Source organism: Nerophis lumbriciformis, linkage group LG38 (genome assembly GCF_033978685.3).
Source record: "Nerophis lumbriciformis linkage group LG38, RoL_Nlum_v2.1, whole genome shotgun sequence".
NCBI classification, from domain to species: Eukaryota; Metazoa; Chordata; class Actinopteri; order Syngnathiformes; family Syngnathidae; genus Nerophis; species Nerophis lumbriciformis.
The window spans coordinates 1193515-1209145 of NC_084585.2; the positions used below are offsets into that span (position 1 = coordinate 1193515).

At 40.7% G+C, this 15631-nt stretch overlaps 1 protein-coding gene across 2 annotated transcripts; it reads left to right on the plus strand.

Annotated features, from left to right (window-relative positions):
* Nucleotides 1-2509: 2509 nt before the first annotated feature.
* On the plus strand, nucleotides 2510-12695 carry lyar (Ly1 antibody reactive homolog (mouse)). Of its 2 annotated transcripts, XM_061932339.1 has the most exons (9): nucleotides 2510-2643; nucleotides 2892-3031; nucleotides 3107-3221; nucleotides 3294-3401; nucleotides 7944-8012; nucleotides 8371-8683; nucleotides 9310-9372; nucleotides 12102-12187; nucleotides 12264-12695. In XM_061932339.1, exons 1-9 carry the CDS (start codon nucleotides 2548-2550, stop codon nucleotides 12399-12401), a joined length of 1128 nt encoding a protein of 375 aa, XP_061788323.1. In that variant the 5' UTR covers nucleotides 2510-2547; the 3' UTR covers nucleotides 12402-12695. The 2 variants fall into 2 exon arrangements, with proteins under 2 accessions (XP_061788323.1, XP_061788324.1); XM_061932340.1 differs by lacking the exon at nucleotides 2510-2643 and having other exon boundaries at nucleotides 2650-3031.
* Nucleotides 12696-15631: the final 2936 nt, after the last annotated feature.

A 15631-nucleotide genomic window follows, 5' to 3' on the forward strand; every position in this document is an offset into this window, starting at 1 on the left:
AATTCTGTCTTACCCAACAATGTTAGTATTTGAATATTGTTACTTGAAGACTTATTCCTGGTTACAATTATACTGTTAAGAAAGTATTGTCTTATACTTTGCCTAAAATGAGAATGCATCATAATCAGTGTCGGCTGGTGAATTTTGTTTTAGGTGGGGTTGAAAGTTTGTGAACCAAACCCCTGTAGGGGCGTCATCCTCCCCCAGAAGATTTCTTTGTGATGTCCATATACAAATGAAGCATTCTGGTGCATTCTGACAAAAATAATAAAGACAAAATAGAACATGTCATAGGTTTGCAGAGAACTATATACAACATACACACTGTAGGCATGATGCCTTCAGTGATCATTTATTTATGATCATTTATTTCTACTTTATGTTATTCAAGTATGACATTTTTAAATGTAATTAATTTTATTGACAAGCAATTCTATTATGGTCATACTCTTGTTTGCTAGCGGCTACGATTTCAGTACTATTGAAGATCTTTGCTCCTTCTCAACTCTGTGGTAATATTATTTTCACAAAATACAACCAATAGTACGTTAATGTTAAATCTTACTTGTGAAAAGTAATCCCCCGATTCCTATTTTCAACAGTCCGCTCATTTGAGCAGGAAAACGCTGAAATACCATCTTTGTTTTCTACCTGTCAATTGTCAGTTTAGGCTGCTCGCCGGCTCCTCATCACCACTTCAAGATGGCGGCCCAATTTCTCGCATCACAGCAGCCAATGCTGCGTCTACTTATAACATGTCTATGAGGTTCCATTCTAGAGGCTAATCTTTCCTGTGATAAAATGGCAACCAATGTAATCAAAAAGGTCAACCAACGAACGAGATTTCTCTATAGAATCTCCTCTCTGGTCAACAAAAGCACCATGAGGATTCTGGCGGGAACTCTCGTTCAACCCTTTTTCCATTACGCATGCACCTCCTGGTACCCTAGCACCTCCAAAACCCTCAAATCTAAACTCCAAACATCCCAGAACAAGCTAGTCAGATTACTTCTAGACCTCCACCCCAGATCACACCTCACTCCTCCCCACTTCTCCAAAGTGGGCTGGCTCAGGGTGGAGGACAGAGTAAAACATCTTGCACTGAGCCTATAGTCTATAAAATCCGCTACACCTCCCTGATACCGAAGTACATGTCAAACTAATTCCTTAACTAATGTGGAATGCGCTCCCAACAGGTATAAAAGAAATGGCATCTCTATCCTCCTTCAAAACCGCAATAAAAGTTCACCTCCAGGCAGTTACAACCCTAAACTAACACCCTCTTGTTAATAATCAAATGTAAACAATCAAATGCAGATACTTTTTTTTATGCCTTCTGATCTCTCTCTCTCTCTCTCTCTCTCTCTCTCTCTCTCTCTCTCTCTCTCTCTCTCTCTCTCTCTCTGCCCACTACTTGCTGTCCATATCCTACCAAGTCAGACCTACACTGTTCCAATATCCATTTCTCTGTTCTCAATTGTTGATGACTGATGATAACAACCAAACCCAACACCCCCCCCCCCCCCCCCCCCCCCCCTCCACAACCCGGATTGTAAATAATGTAAATAATTCAATGTGAGGTGGTTCGGGCATCTGGTCAGGATGCCACCTGTTCGCTTCCATCGGGAGGTGTTTAGGGCACGTCCGACCGGTAGGAGGCCACGGGGAAGACCCAGGACACGTTGGGAAGACTATGTCTCCCGGCTGGCCTGGGAACGCCTCGGGATCCCCCGGGAGGAGCTGGACGAAGTGGCTGGGGAGAGGGAAGTCTGGGGTTCCCTGCTTAGGCTGCTGCCCCCGCGACCTGACCTCGGATAAGCGGAAGAAGATGGATGGATGGATGGATGGATCTTGTGTGATGACTGTATTATGATGATAGTATATATGATAGTATATATCTGTATCATGAATCAATTTAAGTGGACCCCGACTTAAACAAGTGGAAAAACTTATTGGGGTGTTACCATTTAGTGGTCAATTGTACGGAATATGTACTTCACTGTGCAACCTACTAATAAAAGTCTCAATCAATCAATCAATGCTGTGGCTTCAACATGGAATGTAAGGGACCGCCGGGTGTCTTTATAATAAAAAATATATAATTTTAAAGCTGTCTGTCTATCTGTGTTGGCCCTGCAATGAGGTGGCGACTTGTCCAGGGTGTACCCCGCCTTCCGCCCGAATGCAGCTGAGATAGGCTCCAGCACCCCCTGTGACCTCAAAAGGGACAAGCAGTAGGAAATGGATGGATGGATGGAAAATTTAAAAAAAAAAAATGTAAATAAAGAAATATAATTTTAACAAAACAAGACTGAAATGCCGTCCCACTAAATCTTACTAGTTATGGTGTAGAAATAAGAGATAACTTCATGTCGGCTTGATAATGTTGTGGAAGACATACTTCCGGGTACGGTAAGGGTTTGCGTTTTTAAAAGAGAAGCACCAAAGTAATTTTGGTAGACCACAATTGAAATGATCAGTGTTGTAATGTACAGTGTTAATTCATATTTTAGGTAAATAACATATATTTAAATGAAGCACTGATATATGTTTGACACTTACTGTAGAGGGCCGGAACATGTTTTGGAACACGTGCGCACACACGGAATACTACCGGTGAAGGACACTCACACGTCTGGCGTGGTACGGTCGATGTGCTTTAAAGATGGAATGTTGTTGATCATTTTCTCTAGGAAGAAGACACACTTAAAGTTGTACTTTTACACTGTATTATTGGCACGTTTAACTCTTTTATTGGCACGTTTAATTAACTCTTTTATCGGCTTCTCTCAGTTCGTAATAGCAACTTCAGCTTCCGGATTGTACCTTATACTGTTTGTATATTATTTGCAATAGCAGGATTGTATTTGATTTGTATATATTTGTTGAAGACTGCCTTGCTGTTCAGCATGGTGTTCTTCACTTGTGACGCTTGTGGGGAATCCCTGAAAAAAGGCCAGGTGGAAAAACACGTGACCATGTGCCGTGGTTGCCAGGTCCTATCGTGCCTCGACTGTGGAAAAGACTTCTGGTAAATCTTTGTGTTCTTTTCTTTATTGACTACTACAAGCACAGCCGAAAAGTAGTGTTGGTGTCTGTTTTGAAGGGGCGATGACTACAAAAATCACATCAAATGCATCAGTGAAGATGAAAAATATGGCGGTAAAGGCTATGAAGCAAAAGCCAAGAAAGGGGATGTGAAGCAGCATCAGTGGATGCAGGTAAGCAACCTTTATGACTGATCATTCTTCTTTTCTGATTTTGATTCTAATATGACGATCCCATTACCAAAGAAAGTTAATGAAGCCCTTGATAAGCCTGGAGTCGAGCCAAATCTGAAAGAAGTACTCAAGCAAGTCAGCGCATACGACAATGTCCCAAGAAAAAAGGCAAAGTTTCAGGTAGATACTGCATTGATCAATTTGAAGTGGAGATAAACTACATTGTTTGTTTTAAAGGGGAACTGCACTATTTTTTGGAATTCACAATCCTTATGTAAGAAAAGCACACACACCTTTGTTTTCCTTTTTGTGCATTCTAACTAGTAAATCAATGCGAGCAAAAGTTTGCTTTAAAGACCTCCAAACACTTCCATCAGAGTTTTATATACAGTACAGGCCAAAAGTTTGGACACACCTTCTCCTCATTCAATGCCTTTTCTTTATTTTCATGACTACCGTATTTTTCGGAGTTTAAGTTGCTCCGGAGTATAAGTCGCACCTGCCGAAAATGCACAATAAAGAAGGAAAAAAACATATATACGTCGCACTGGAGTATAAGTCGCATTTTTGGGGGGAATGTATTTGATAAAAGCCAACAGCAAGAATAGACATTTGAAAGGCAATTTAAAATAAATAAAGAATAGTGAACAACAGGCTGAATAAGTGTACGTTATATGAGGCATAAATAAGCAACTGGTATGTTAACGTAACATATTATGGTAAGAGTCATTCAAATAACTATAACATATAGAACATGCTATACAATCTGTCACTCCTAATCGCTAAATCCCATGAAATCTTCCTCCCCGGTGTCGCCTCTGGTATGTCCTTTCTTTCTGCTGCTCGATTGCTGTTCTCTGCTGCATATTTCACTACGTCCATACTTGTAATCTGCAGTATATGATTTCCTTTTCGCTGCCATTTTAGTCCAGCCCTTCTCAGTTTTTATATGTTACCGCCAATTTTGATGTGATCCATTTTAATAGCTACGGCAGTAGCGTATAGCATATAGCAGTTAGCATACCATGACCCACAATGCACTTCTGCCATGACCCTCCCCCGCCAAATTCTTATTGGTTGACGTGTGAGTGACGATTGCTGCCATTTGCTTCGTCTCTTACACAAATGAGATAAATATTATTTGATGTTTTACGGTAATGTGTTCATAATTTCACACAAGTCGCTCCTGAGTATATGTCGCACCCACGGCCAAACTATGAAAAAAAATACGGTAATTACATTGTCGATTGTCACATCAAAACTATGAATGAACACATGTGGAGTTATGTACTTAACAAAAAAAGGTAAAATAACTGAAAACATGTTTTATATTCTAGTTTCTTCAAAATAGCCAACCTTTGCTCTGATTACTGCTTTGCACACTCTTGGCATTCTCTCCATGAGCTTCAAGAAGTAGTCACCTGAAAGGGTTTTCACTTCACAGGTGTCATAGTTTTGATGTGACAATCTACAATGTAAATAGTCATGAAAATAAAGAAAACACATTGAAATGAGAAGGTGTGTCCAAACTTTTGGCCTGTACTGTACACTCTGCAAGTATATATGTAATGTAGTAACAGACACATTCATAATGTTTAATATTTACGTATTTTGCTCATTTTTGTACATTCATTTCACAAACTCATCACAACGTTCGCTTTTCCCCTCAACATCATCACTGGTTACCACTCACTGAAGACTTCATGAGAGCTCCCATCGGGATGCCGACTGTTAGGACGTTGATATATTCTCGTTTAAGATAAAGGACTCGTAATTGTCGCAAGCTCCTTTTCGGGTCTGTTTCGCCATTTTCAGGTCTAAATTGGATGTTAAGGTGTACCAACTTCTCAGTTTATGTCCACATCATTTTACTATTTAAATGAGAGGCATTGTTTATAATCTAGAATTAACTGTCATGAGCTCTGAGGTGAGAAAGCAGCTCACCAGCTCATGACGTCAATGTAGCAGCACAAGGGAAGACATTGCGTCGCTAAAAATAGTTCCTGAGTGTTAGCGCTGTTAATAACAATATTGCTAATACTTGGTCAATATTCAGGTCCCAAAATGTAATTGGAATATTGTTGGATGTTATTCTACTGGGTTTTATGGTTGGAATAGGCTCAATGGTGTCAAAGGTGTACAGATCTGCCAAGAGCAAAGTACAGAGACTAGCAAGGCAATGTGCTAACGAATACTGGCTCCAGCTCTGCCAGAGCATCCAGTTAGCGGCTGATACTGGAAACATCAGGGGCATGTTCGAAGGCATCAAGAAAGCCATGGGCCCCACCAACAAGGTTACAGCACCATTGAAGTATGCCACGGGCGAGACCATCCAGGACAAAGGCAAGCAGATAGAGAGATGGGTGGAACACTATTCCGAAATGTACTCCAGACAGAATCAAGTCACATACGATGCCCTTGCAGTCATTGAAAGCCTCCCTCTCATGGCTGAACTGCACGAGAAACCCACTGTGGCTGAACTGAAGAAGGCCATTGAGAGCCTGTCCTCAGGGAAAGCGCCTGGGAAGGATGGCATACCACCAGAAGTCATCAAGTGCGGCGACAGCACACTGAGGGAACATCTTTACGACCTCCTCTGTCAGTGCTGGGAGGAAGGAGCAGTACCTCAGGACATGAGAGACACCAACATCGTTACCCTGTACAAGAACAAGGGTGATAGAAGCGATTGTAACAACTACAGAGGAATATCTCTCCTAAGCATCGTAGGCAAAATCTTCGCAGGCGGCCTCCTGAACAGACTGCAGAAGCTTGCTGATAGAGTATACCCAGAGTCACAGTGCGGGTTTCGCTCGGAAAGATTAACCATTGACATGGTCTTCACCATCAGGCAACTTCAAGAAAAGTGCAGAGAACAGCACAAGCCCTTCTTTCTGGCCTTCATAGACCTGAGCAAAGCGTTCGACCTTGTCAGCAGGGATGGGCTCTTCACAGTCCTAGCGAAGATTGGCTGCCCACTGAGACTCCTGAGCATGATCAAGTCGTTCCATGACGGCATGAAAGGCACAGTTCAATATGACGGCTCGACGTCAGATGCCTTCGACATCCGCAGTGGCGTCAAGCAGGGCTGTGTTCTCGCTCCCACTCTCTTCGGCATCTTCTTTGCCGTTCTGCTGAAGCACGCCTTCGGATCGTCGACCGAGGGTGTTTACCTCCACACTCGGTCAGACGGCCGACTGTTCAACCTGGCTGGCCTAAAAGCAAAGAGCAAGGACCGGGAGGTAACCATCAGAGACATGCTGTTTGCAGATGACGCTGCTCTGGCCACCCACACAGAAGAAGAGCTACAGAGCCTGATGGACTGCTTTGCAAAGGCATGCGACCAGTTCAGCCTGACTATCAGTCTGAAGAAGACAAATGTGATGGCCCAAGATGCTGACCCACCCTGTATCACCATCAACGACTATCAACTAGAGGTCGTCAGCCACTTCACATACCTTGGCTCCACCATCACTGACAAGTTCTCACTGGAAGCAGAGATCAACAAGAGGATTGGCAAGGAATCCACAACCTTGGCCAGGTTGTCGCAAAGAGTGTGGAACAACAGCATGCTGACAATAAACACCAAGATGGCTGTGTATTGTGCCTGCGTGCTAAGCACTCTCTTGTACGCCAGCGAATCCTGGACTCTGTGCTCCTCGCAGGAGAAGAGGCTAAGTGCCTTTCACATGCGCTGCCTCCGTCGCATACTCGGGATTATATGGAGGATCGTGTGACAAACAATGAGGTGCTAATGCAAGCCAAGATTCTCAGCATGGTCACTCTCCTCCGTCAGCGTCGCCTTCGATGGCTGGGCCATGTGTGTCGAATGGACGATGGCCGGATCCCCAAAGACATCCTCTACGCAGAGCTTGCCTCTTGCAAGAGGACAACGGGACGGCCACATCTCCGCTTCAAGGATGTCTGCAAGCGTGACCTGAAAGCACTCGACATGGACCTGAACACCTGGGAAGAGCTTGCTCAGGACAGACCCAGCTGGAGACACACCGTGAACACTGGACTGAACACTAGCGAAGCAAAACTGCGCCAGCTTGCAGATGAGAAGCGAGCTCAGAGAAAGCGCAAGCAACTACATCCTGTAGCTGACTCAAGTGCAACAGAGACTGTCACTCCCGTGTGGGTCTCTACAGCCACAGCAGACGCTGCATCACCAACTAAATCATATCCAAGGGGCGCCAATCCATTGTGTCATTTTGAAAATGCTTAAACGAAAATTTTAAGTATTTTGGAGTTCGGGTGTTGGTGGAGGGAACAGTGATAAAGTCATCTAAAATAATTGGTGTTAAAAAGGGGGCAGATAAATATAAGAATAGTATTCTTCATCTGCTCCTTTCTGATCATGGAAATGTATAAGAAACAAAAAAACAATGAAAGTGTCAACTGTTTATGGCTTGTATATATGCATTTTCATGAAAGGAATAAAACGAAATGATGATGATGATGATGATGATGATGATTGTCTTCCAAGACTTACGGATGCCAACAAGGCTCAATGATGTCATGGCTGCATTGTAAGCAGACTTCTTTTTACATTTATTTACGAGTTAGAATGCTTACAGAGAGACATGTGTTCTTGTCTTTCATAAGGATTGTGAATTATAGGTAACGTTGAAAAAAGTGCAGTTCCCCTTTAAGTAGAGTGATTAGTGAACATGCCTCCAAAGTTTGCCTCTGTGTTTTAATCATCTTCAAACTTTTCACCAGAACTGGATGAAAAACAGCTTGAGGATTTCCAACACCAAACTACACCAACAAGTGTGGGACATTCTCAATGTAAGTAACTGCAAATGTTTCATTGATGAATAACTCTTCTACTTTTGTCTTTAAGTGCACACATTCCACTAACATGTTATCTTGATGTATTTTATGCTCCTGAAAATGAATCTGGCAGTCATATTCATTCTTTTTCGAGAAATCATGAGATAGCAAACTGTACTGGGAACATCACCTTCACATTGCCAGACTCCATATGTTGGTGTGATGTCATCACCAGAACTGGAGCCCAATTTCCTGCATGTGAAATGATTATTTTGATTACTTAATTGCATGTTTTTGGCATCGTGGTCCATGATTACTTTAATATAATATCTAACATGTCTTGATATTCTGTACATTCATTCTCACCCGACAGGCCCCTGATGTACCTCAGAAGAATGAAGAACCAACGGAGACGACGACTCAAGTCATAGTAAACGGCGATGCTAACGAAAAACTGAATGGCCACTTGAACACAAAGAAACAGAAACTTAACAAAAAAGAGCGCAAAGAATTGCGTCAACAGGAAAACGGGAAAGGTTCAAAAAAGAAAGCACCGCTTGAAGACGAGGAGGAGCAGGCGACCAAAAATAAAAAAAAGGACAGAAAGAGAGTACGGGCTTGTGAAGAAGATGGAAATGAAGACGAAAATGATGCTTCTGATCAAATGTACAGCAAGAAAGTGAAAAGTGAGTAATGCATCACATGACAGGTCTACATTTACAGTACAGGACACACCTTCTCCTCATTCAACTTTATGTTCATTGGAGATTGTCACATCAAAACTATGAATGAACACATGTGGAGTTATGTACTTAACAAACAAAAGTGAAATAACTGAAAACATGTTTTATATTCTAGCTTCTTCCAAATAGCCACCCTTTGTTCTTATGACTTTTTTGCACACTCTTGGCATTCTCTCCATGAGCTTCAAGAGGTAGTCACCTGAAATGGTTTACACTTCACAGTTGTGCTTGAAGCTTATCGAGAGAATGCCAAGAGTGTGCAAAGCAGTAATCAGAGCAAAGGGTGGCTATTTTGAAGAAACTAGAATATAAAACATGTTTTCAGTTATTTCACCTTTTTTTGTGAAGTACATAACTCCACATGTGTTCATTCATAGTTTTGATGTGACAATCTACAATGTAAATAGTCATGAAAATAAGAAAACACATTGAATGAGGAGAAGGTGTGTCTGTACTGTATGTGGACAATTTGAAAGGGATGCAAAATAACATGACGTCCTCTATCACATTCACTGTATATTTCAATATGACGGAAGTATTTATAAAGTTTTTAATTTGATTTCTTCCAGCGGACCAAAAAGAAGAGACCGCTGACCTATTTGCCCAAAGTGACGACCTATCGGTTGCCAAAGGTAATGTGTTAAACGCTGCAAACAGCGCAGGCTGCTTGGGAGAAATCCATTGGATACATTGAATGGTCAGTCTAATGGCTTAGGACTAATATGGATGCAATGCTGCATTGTTATTAATAATGCTTCAGTCTAATGGCTTAGGACTAATATGGATGCAATGCTGCATTGTTATTAATAATGCTTCAGTCATGGAGCTGGACTGTTTATCATGTGACTGTCAGCAGTCATCATACAAGTAGAGCTCCAGTAGATCTTTACAGCTGCTCCTCACGCTACACTCCAGCATCCTTCCTAGATTGTGATGTACAAACCCCGTTTCCATATGAGTTGGGAAATTGTGTTAGATGTAAATATAAACGGAATACAATGATTTGCAAATCCTTTTCAAGCCATATTCAATTGAATGCACTACAAAGACAACATATTTGATGTTCAAACTCATAAACTTTATTTTTTTTTGCAAATAATAATTAACTTAGAATTTCATGGCTGCAACACGTGACAAAGTAGTTGGGAAAGGGCATGTTCACCACTGTGTTACATCACCTTTTCTTTTAACAACACTCAATAAACGATTGGGAACTGAGGAAACTAATTGTTGAAGCTTTGAAAGTGGAATTCTTTCCCATTCTTGTTTTATGTAGAGCTTCAGTCGTTCAACAGTCCGGGGTCTCCGCTGTCGTATTTTACGCTTCATAATGCACCACACATTTTCGATGAGAGACAGGTCTGGACTGCGGGCGGGCCAGGAAAGTACCTGCACTCTTTTTTTACGAAGCCACGCTGTTGTAACACGTGCTGAATGTGGCTTGGCATTGTCTTGCTGAAATAAGCAGGGGCGTCCATGAAAAAGACGGCGCTTAGGTGGCAGCATATGTGGTTCCAAAACCTGTATGTTCCTTTCAGCATTAATGGTGCCTTCACAGATGTGTAAGTTACCCATGCCTTGGCCACTAATGCACCCCCATACCATCACAGATGCTGGCTTTTGAACTTTGCGTCGATAACAGTCTGGAAGGTTTGCTTCCCCTTTGGTCCGGATGACACGATGTCGAATATTTCCAAAAACAATTTAAAATGTGGACTTGTTAGACCACAGAACTCTTTTCCACTTTGTATGAGTCCATCTTAGATGATCTCGGGCCCAGAGAAGCCGGCGGCGTTTCTGGGTGTTGTTGATAAATGGCTTTGGCTTTGCATAGTAGAGCTTTAACTTGCACTTACAGATGTAGCGACCAACTGTATTTAGTGACAGTGGTTTTCTGAAGTGTTCCTGAGCCCATGTGGTGATATCCTTTAGAGATTGATGTCGGTTTTTGATACAGTGCCGTCTGAGGGATCGAAGGTCACGGTCATTCAATGTTGGTTTCCGCTTACGTGGAGTGATTTCTCCAGATTCTCTGAACCTTTTGATGATATTATGGAGCGTAGATGTTGAAATCCCTACATTTCTTGCAATTGCACTTTGAGAAACGTTGTTCTTAAACTGTTTGACTATTTGCTCACGCAGTTGTGGACAAAGGGGTGTACCTCGCCCCATCCTTTCTTGTGAAAGACTGAGCATTTTTTGGGAAGCTGTTTTTATACCCAATCATGGCACCCACCTGTTCCCAATTAGCCTGTTCACCTGTGGGATGTTCCAAATAAGTGTTTGATGAGCATTCCTCAACTTTATCAGTATTTATTGCCACCTTTCCCAACTTCTTTGTCACGTGTTGCTGCCATCAAATTCTAAAGTTAATGATTATTTGCAAAAAAAAATGTTAATCAGTTTGAACATCAAATATGTTGTCTTTGTAGCATATTCAACTGAATATGGGTTGAAATGATTTGCAAATCATTGTATTCTATTTATATTTACATCTAACACGGCAAAAATGAGGGCTAAAAACCAAACCTCTTTGATGATTTCTATGCATCCTGTCATGATGAACACATTTCTCGCAAAATACGGTACATTTTTGAGTTTTTCAGACTTTAAAAAGGTTATAGTTGGCGGAATAATATTAGTAAATATTAATAAGAAGAATTTAAATGTATCAAAGTGGTTAGCTTACATAAATGCTAATAAAAACAGATGTAATGATATATTTGACAGACAAAAAGGTGTACACTTTATCCCATTCTTGTCTTACAACATACATCTCATTGTGCAAAATGTGAATGTTTTGAGGTGAACAAAATCTGATCTCTGAAAGGGGTACATATCTCAAATTCTTCCACAGCAGGACCCCCCCCCCCCCCCCCCCGACCCAGACATACAACATACATACAGTTTATGAATTGATGTTTTCATTGTCAGTGGGCCAAATCACTTATATTCTAAAATAATATAATGGAACTTATATTAGAAAAAAATATAATGGAAATACTGCTGTGCCTGGGATTAATAAAGTTATTCTGATAATAAAACATTTAACTCATGTCAGCTTTGGGACAGGTGTGATGCTGGTGTTGCTCACGTACGGTCCAAAGAATGCTCGGAGTGTGTTTGCTCAGATGCATGAAACTTTAGAGCCAACATGGCTAACAGGCAATCACATCCCTGGTATTTAAATATTGCCATGCCTTATTTGTGTTGGAGTTATATACAAATGATTTTATAGATAACACACGTACTGTATGATGGTCAACTAAAATGATTATTTTAAAGAATAATTCCACTAGGGGGCAGTGTTTTTTAAAATGGAATCTGCTCCAACTCACAGGTGTTTCTGAACACCTTATAGGCAATTTCAAATGGAAAGAAACCATCAAGGCAGTATTGAAGACTTCGCCCGACCAGGAATTGCCAGTGAAGAAACTCAGGAAAAAGGTAAGCAGCAAATGTTGTGAGAACATCATAAAAAACTGATTTGGCATGAAATGAAAGACTAGATTCCCTCCTGCAGGTTCTGGCTGCGTACTTCACAGTCACTGGTGACGGAAATTTCAAAACAAAGGAGGAGGTCCTTGCACTTTTTAACAAGAAGATCAACAATAACCCCAAGTTTCGAGTTTTGAAAGACAGAGTTAGTCTTAAAACATAAACCTGCATGTCACAGCTGTTTGGAAGAAAATGTGTGTAAACTCAAGTTTTTAGACATTTTACTTACTGTACTTATGGCCAAAATAATAACCACAATTATTAGTTGTCATGTAAAATATGCCACTGTTGGAAATCTACTTCCAGAGGTGGGTCATCATGTTTGTACCAGTATTTTTGTTCACTATTAGTTACAACATTTCAGCTTTTTCTCATTACGTAAACCTTAGCTCTATCTAATGTTGCTTCTGGGTTTTCTGGAGTCAGGAACATAATAAAAACGTCATTTTGGATTCAGTAGGGGGGTGTTTTATTTCTGACAAGTTGGTCATGAAGCTCTGTGTCCATACGCGATGGCACCTGGCGTCGGAGGCATGATTTATAAACAATGGAGTTTGCTAATCTCAATCATCCTAATTTCATTGTCAGATTAATGATCAGATTATAGTAGTTTTTATAATGATGGAATAATCAGACTTTATAATGCACATGTTCCTTGACTGCACTTAAATGTAGAATATATGTATATTATTCATATATTATATATATAATATTTATTATTATTATTGTCTATTACTGTGGTGCTGAATTTCCCCCAGGGATCAATAAAGTACTTTCTATTCTATTCATATTCTAATCTTGAACATGAAAGCATTTTCTAAAAATACTCTGATCATTGTCAGTAATTTACGGATTAAAAGGCTCCTGTCTACGGATTACAGTAAGAGCTCCTTGGTTGCTTGATGCAGAAAATGACAATTGTGAGAGTTGGCTGCTTGGTTTCCATTCCAAGGCTGGGAAGCGGTACCTTATCTGCGAGATTGGATGTTGCTGTGGGGTGAAGGGAAACCAGAGAAGTGAATTTGACTCTCACACGGGACAAAGTTAATGCACATTCCTGGGCATCCAGAACAAGGTTCACTTGGCCAGCGACACAGAAGCTCCATAGAGGATGGAGATGCGTGGTGGCAGCCTCAGGTGAATTTAGGATTCTGTCGGATTTTCCACTGTTGGAATAAGGAACACACACACAGCAGGAAATATGCTTTATGAAGCTCTGCTAATCCCAGCAGGTTAAACAGTGATGCTCATTCATCACTCTGCTTACCTGAAATTGTATATTGCATACTTTGGGTCTTAGTCCAGCCCACATTGAAAGTGTATTTTCTGTTACAGAAGTACTGAATGCTTATGTTTCAGTTTCGACCACACTGGATTCTCCAGAAAACCGAAGCTGAGCCTTACTTTTCATTTTTCAAAACCATTTACAAGGATTGTATTTCTTCAGTTTGTGAATACTCAAAAGCATATATAGTCCATTATTTGAAAATGGACTATATATAAATATATATATATATATATGATCGCCAATGTTTTGAATGAGTCTTCCATAGACTGAAGTTGATAACTATGTAAGTATTCTGACTTGCTTTAAACAACATAGAACATCAATTTACAAGCTTAATTGGTTCTGTGAAGGAGTTCTTAACTGCAAACATTTGTATCTCAAATCAACATCTGCAGTTGGTGCTTGCCGCCCTCCCCTCCAAAAACATGTCAAATGCCTTTTTAAAAAGAAAAACAAACTTTAAGATAAGAAATATTGTGTGAAAACATTGCAATAGAATAAACTACACGTTACAGAAGATGTATAGCATTTACTTTGGAGAGTGGACTTCTACAGTATTTCCTTCCAGCAACTTCTACGTCAAACACACCATCAGCAGCTTTTCTGTACTTTCATGGATAAATGTCTGGCGTTTAGATATTTTTCAAACATTCTTGGCTGGCTCATTTTGTGCTTGTAAGGTGCAGACTAGCAGTGGTCAGTTCGAATTGTTTCTTAAATTCCCTTTTTTTCTTCCCATGATTGAAAAACAAAGTTAGGCTGAGCTGGTGAGAAAACCCAAAGGATTTAAGCCCGTCTTACGGAGTTCACTGTTGCATCTGCTACTATTAATAGCGAGGGTGCTTGTAACTCAAATTTGTGCTTGCAACATAAAGCTTAACAATTAGACAAAAGAGTGTTTATACTAAAACACTCTTAAGCTAGTCCACTCCGAACTACACTTTTTTTTATTACGTTAACAGCTATATGGCCGCTATTACTGCTCAGCCGCTTTAATTGTTGATCTATGGAACTTTTTGATTTTATACATTTACATATATATATATATATATATATATATATATATATATATATATATATGTATGTATGTGTATATATATATATATATATATGTATATATATATATGTATGTATATATATATATATATATACACATATATATGTGTGTATATATATAATATATATACGTATATATGTGTGTGTGTATATATTTATATATACATATAAATGTGTGTAGATATGTATGTAAATATATTTATGTATGTATATACTGTATGACCCATGACTGCTGCGCCAGGTCCACTACTAACCACATTGTGAAGTACACGACAGTAGTGGGCCTCATCCGTAACAACAATGACATGGACTACAGGGAGGAGGTGAAACATCTGGTTGACTGGTTCAGAACCAACAACCTGGTCCTGAATGTCAACAAGACCAAGGAGATCATGGTTGACTTCAGGAAGCACCAGTCCAGGCACGCTCCACTCTTCATCAACGGCACAGCGGTGGAGATGGTAAGCAGCACCAAGTTCCTGGGGGTGCAGATAACTGACAATATAACCTGGTCCCTACACACCGGAGCTCTTGTAAAAAGAGCTCAGCAGCGCATGCACTTTTTGCGTGGGATGAAAAGAGCACAGCTCTCTCAGCACATTCTACAGAGGCACTCTAGAGACCACCTGCATCTCTGTCTGGACTGGAGCCTGCAATGCCTCAGACTGGAAGTCTCTGCAGAGAGTGGTGAGGACGGCGGAAAAGATCATCAGGACTCCTCTTCCTCCTATCCAGGAGATGGCAAAAAGCTGCTGCCTGACCAGGGCTCAGAAAATCAGCAGAGACTCCTCCCACCCCCACCAAGGACTGTTTTCACTACTGGACTCTAGAAAGAGGTTCCGCAGCCTCCGAAGCAGAACCTCCAGGTTCTGTAACAGCTTCTTCCCTCAGGCCGTAAGACTCTTGAACGCATCATAATAATCCCCTCAACTCCCCCCAAAATGGATTAAGTGGCTGGAATAAAAAAGACAATATAACATACATCCATAAACGTGGACGCATGTGGAAAATTGCAATATATTTATCTGTACAGTAATCTATTTATTTAT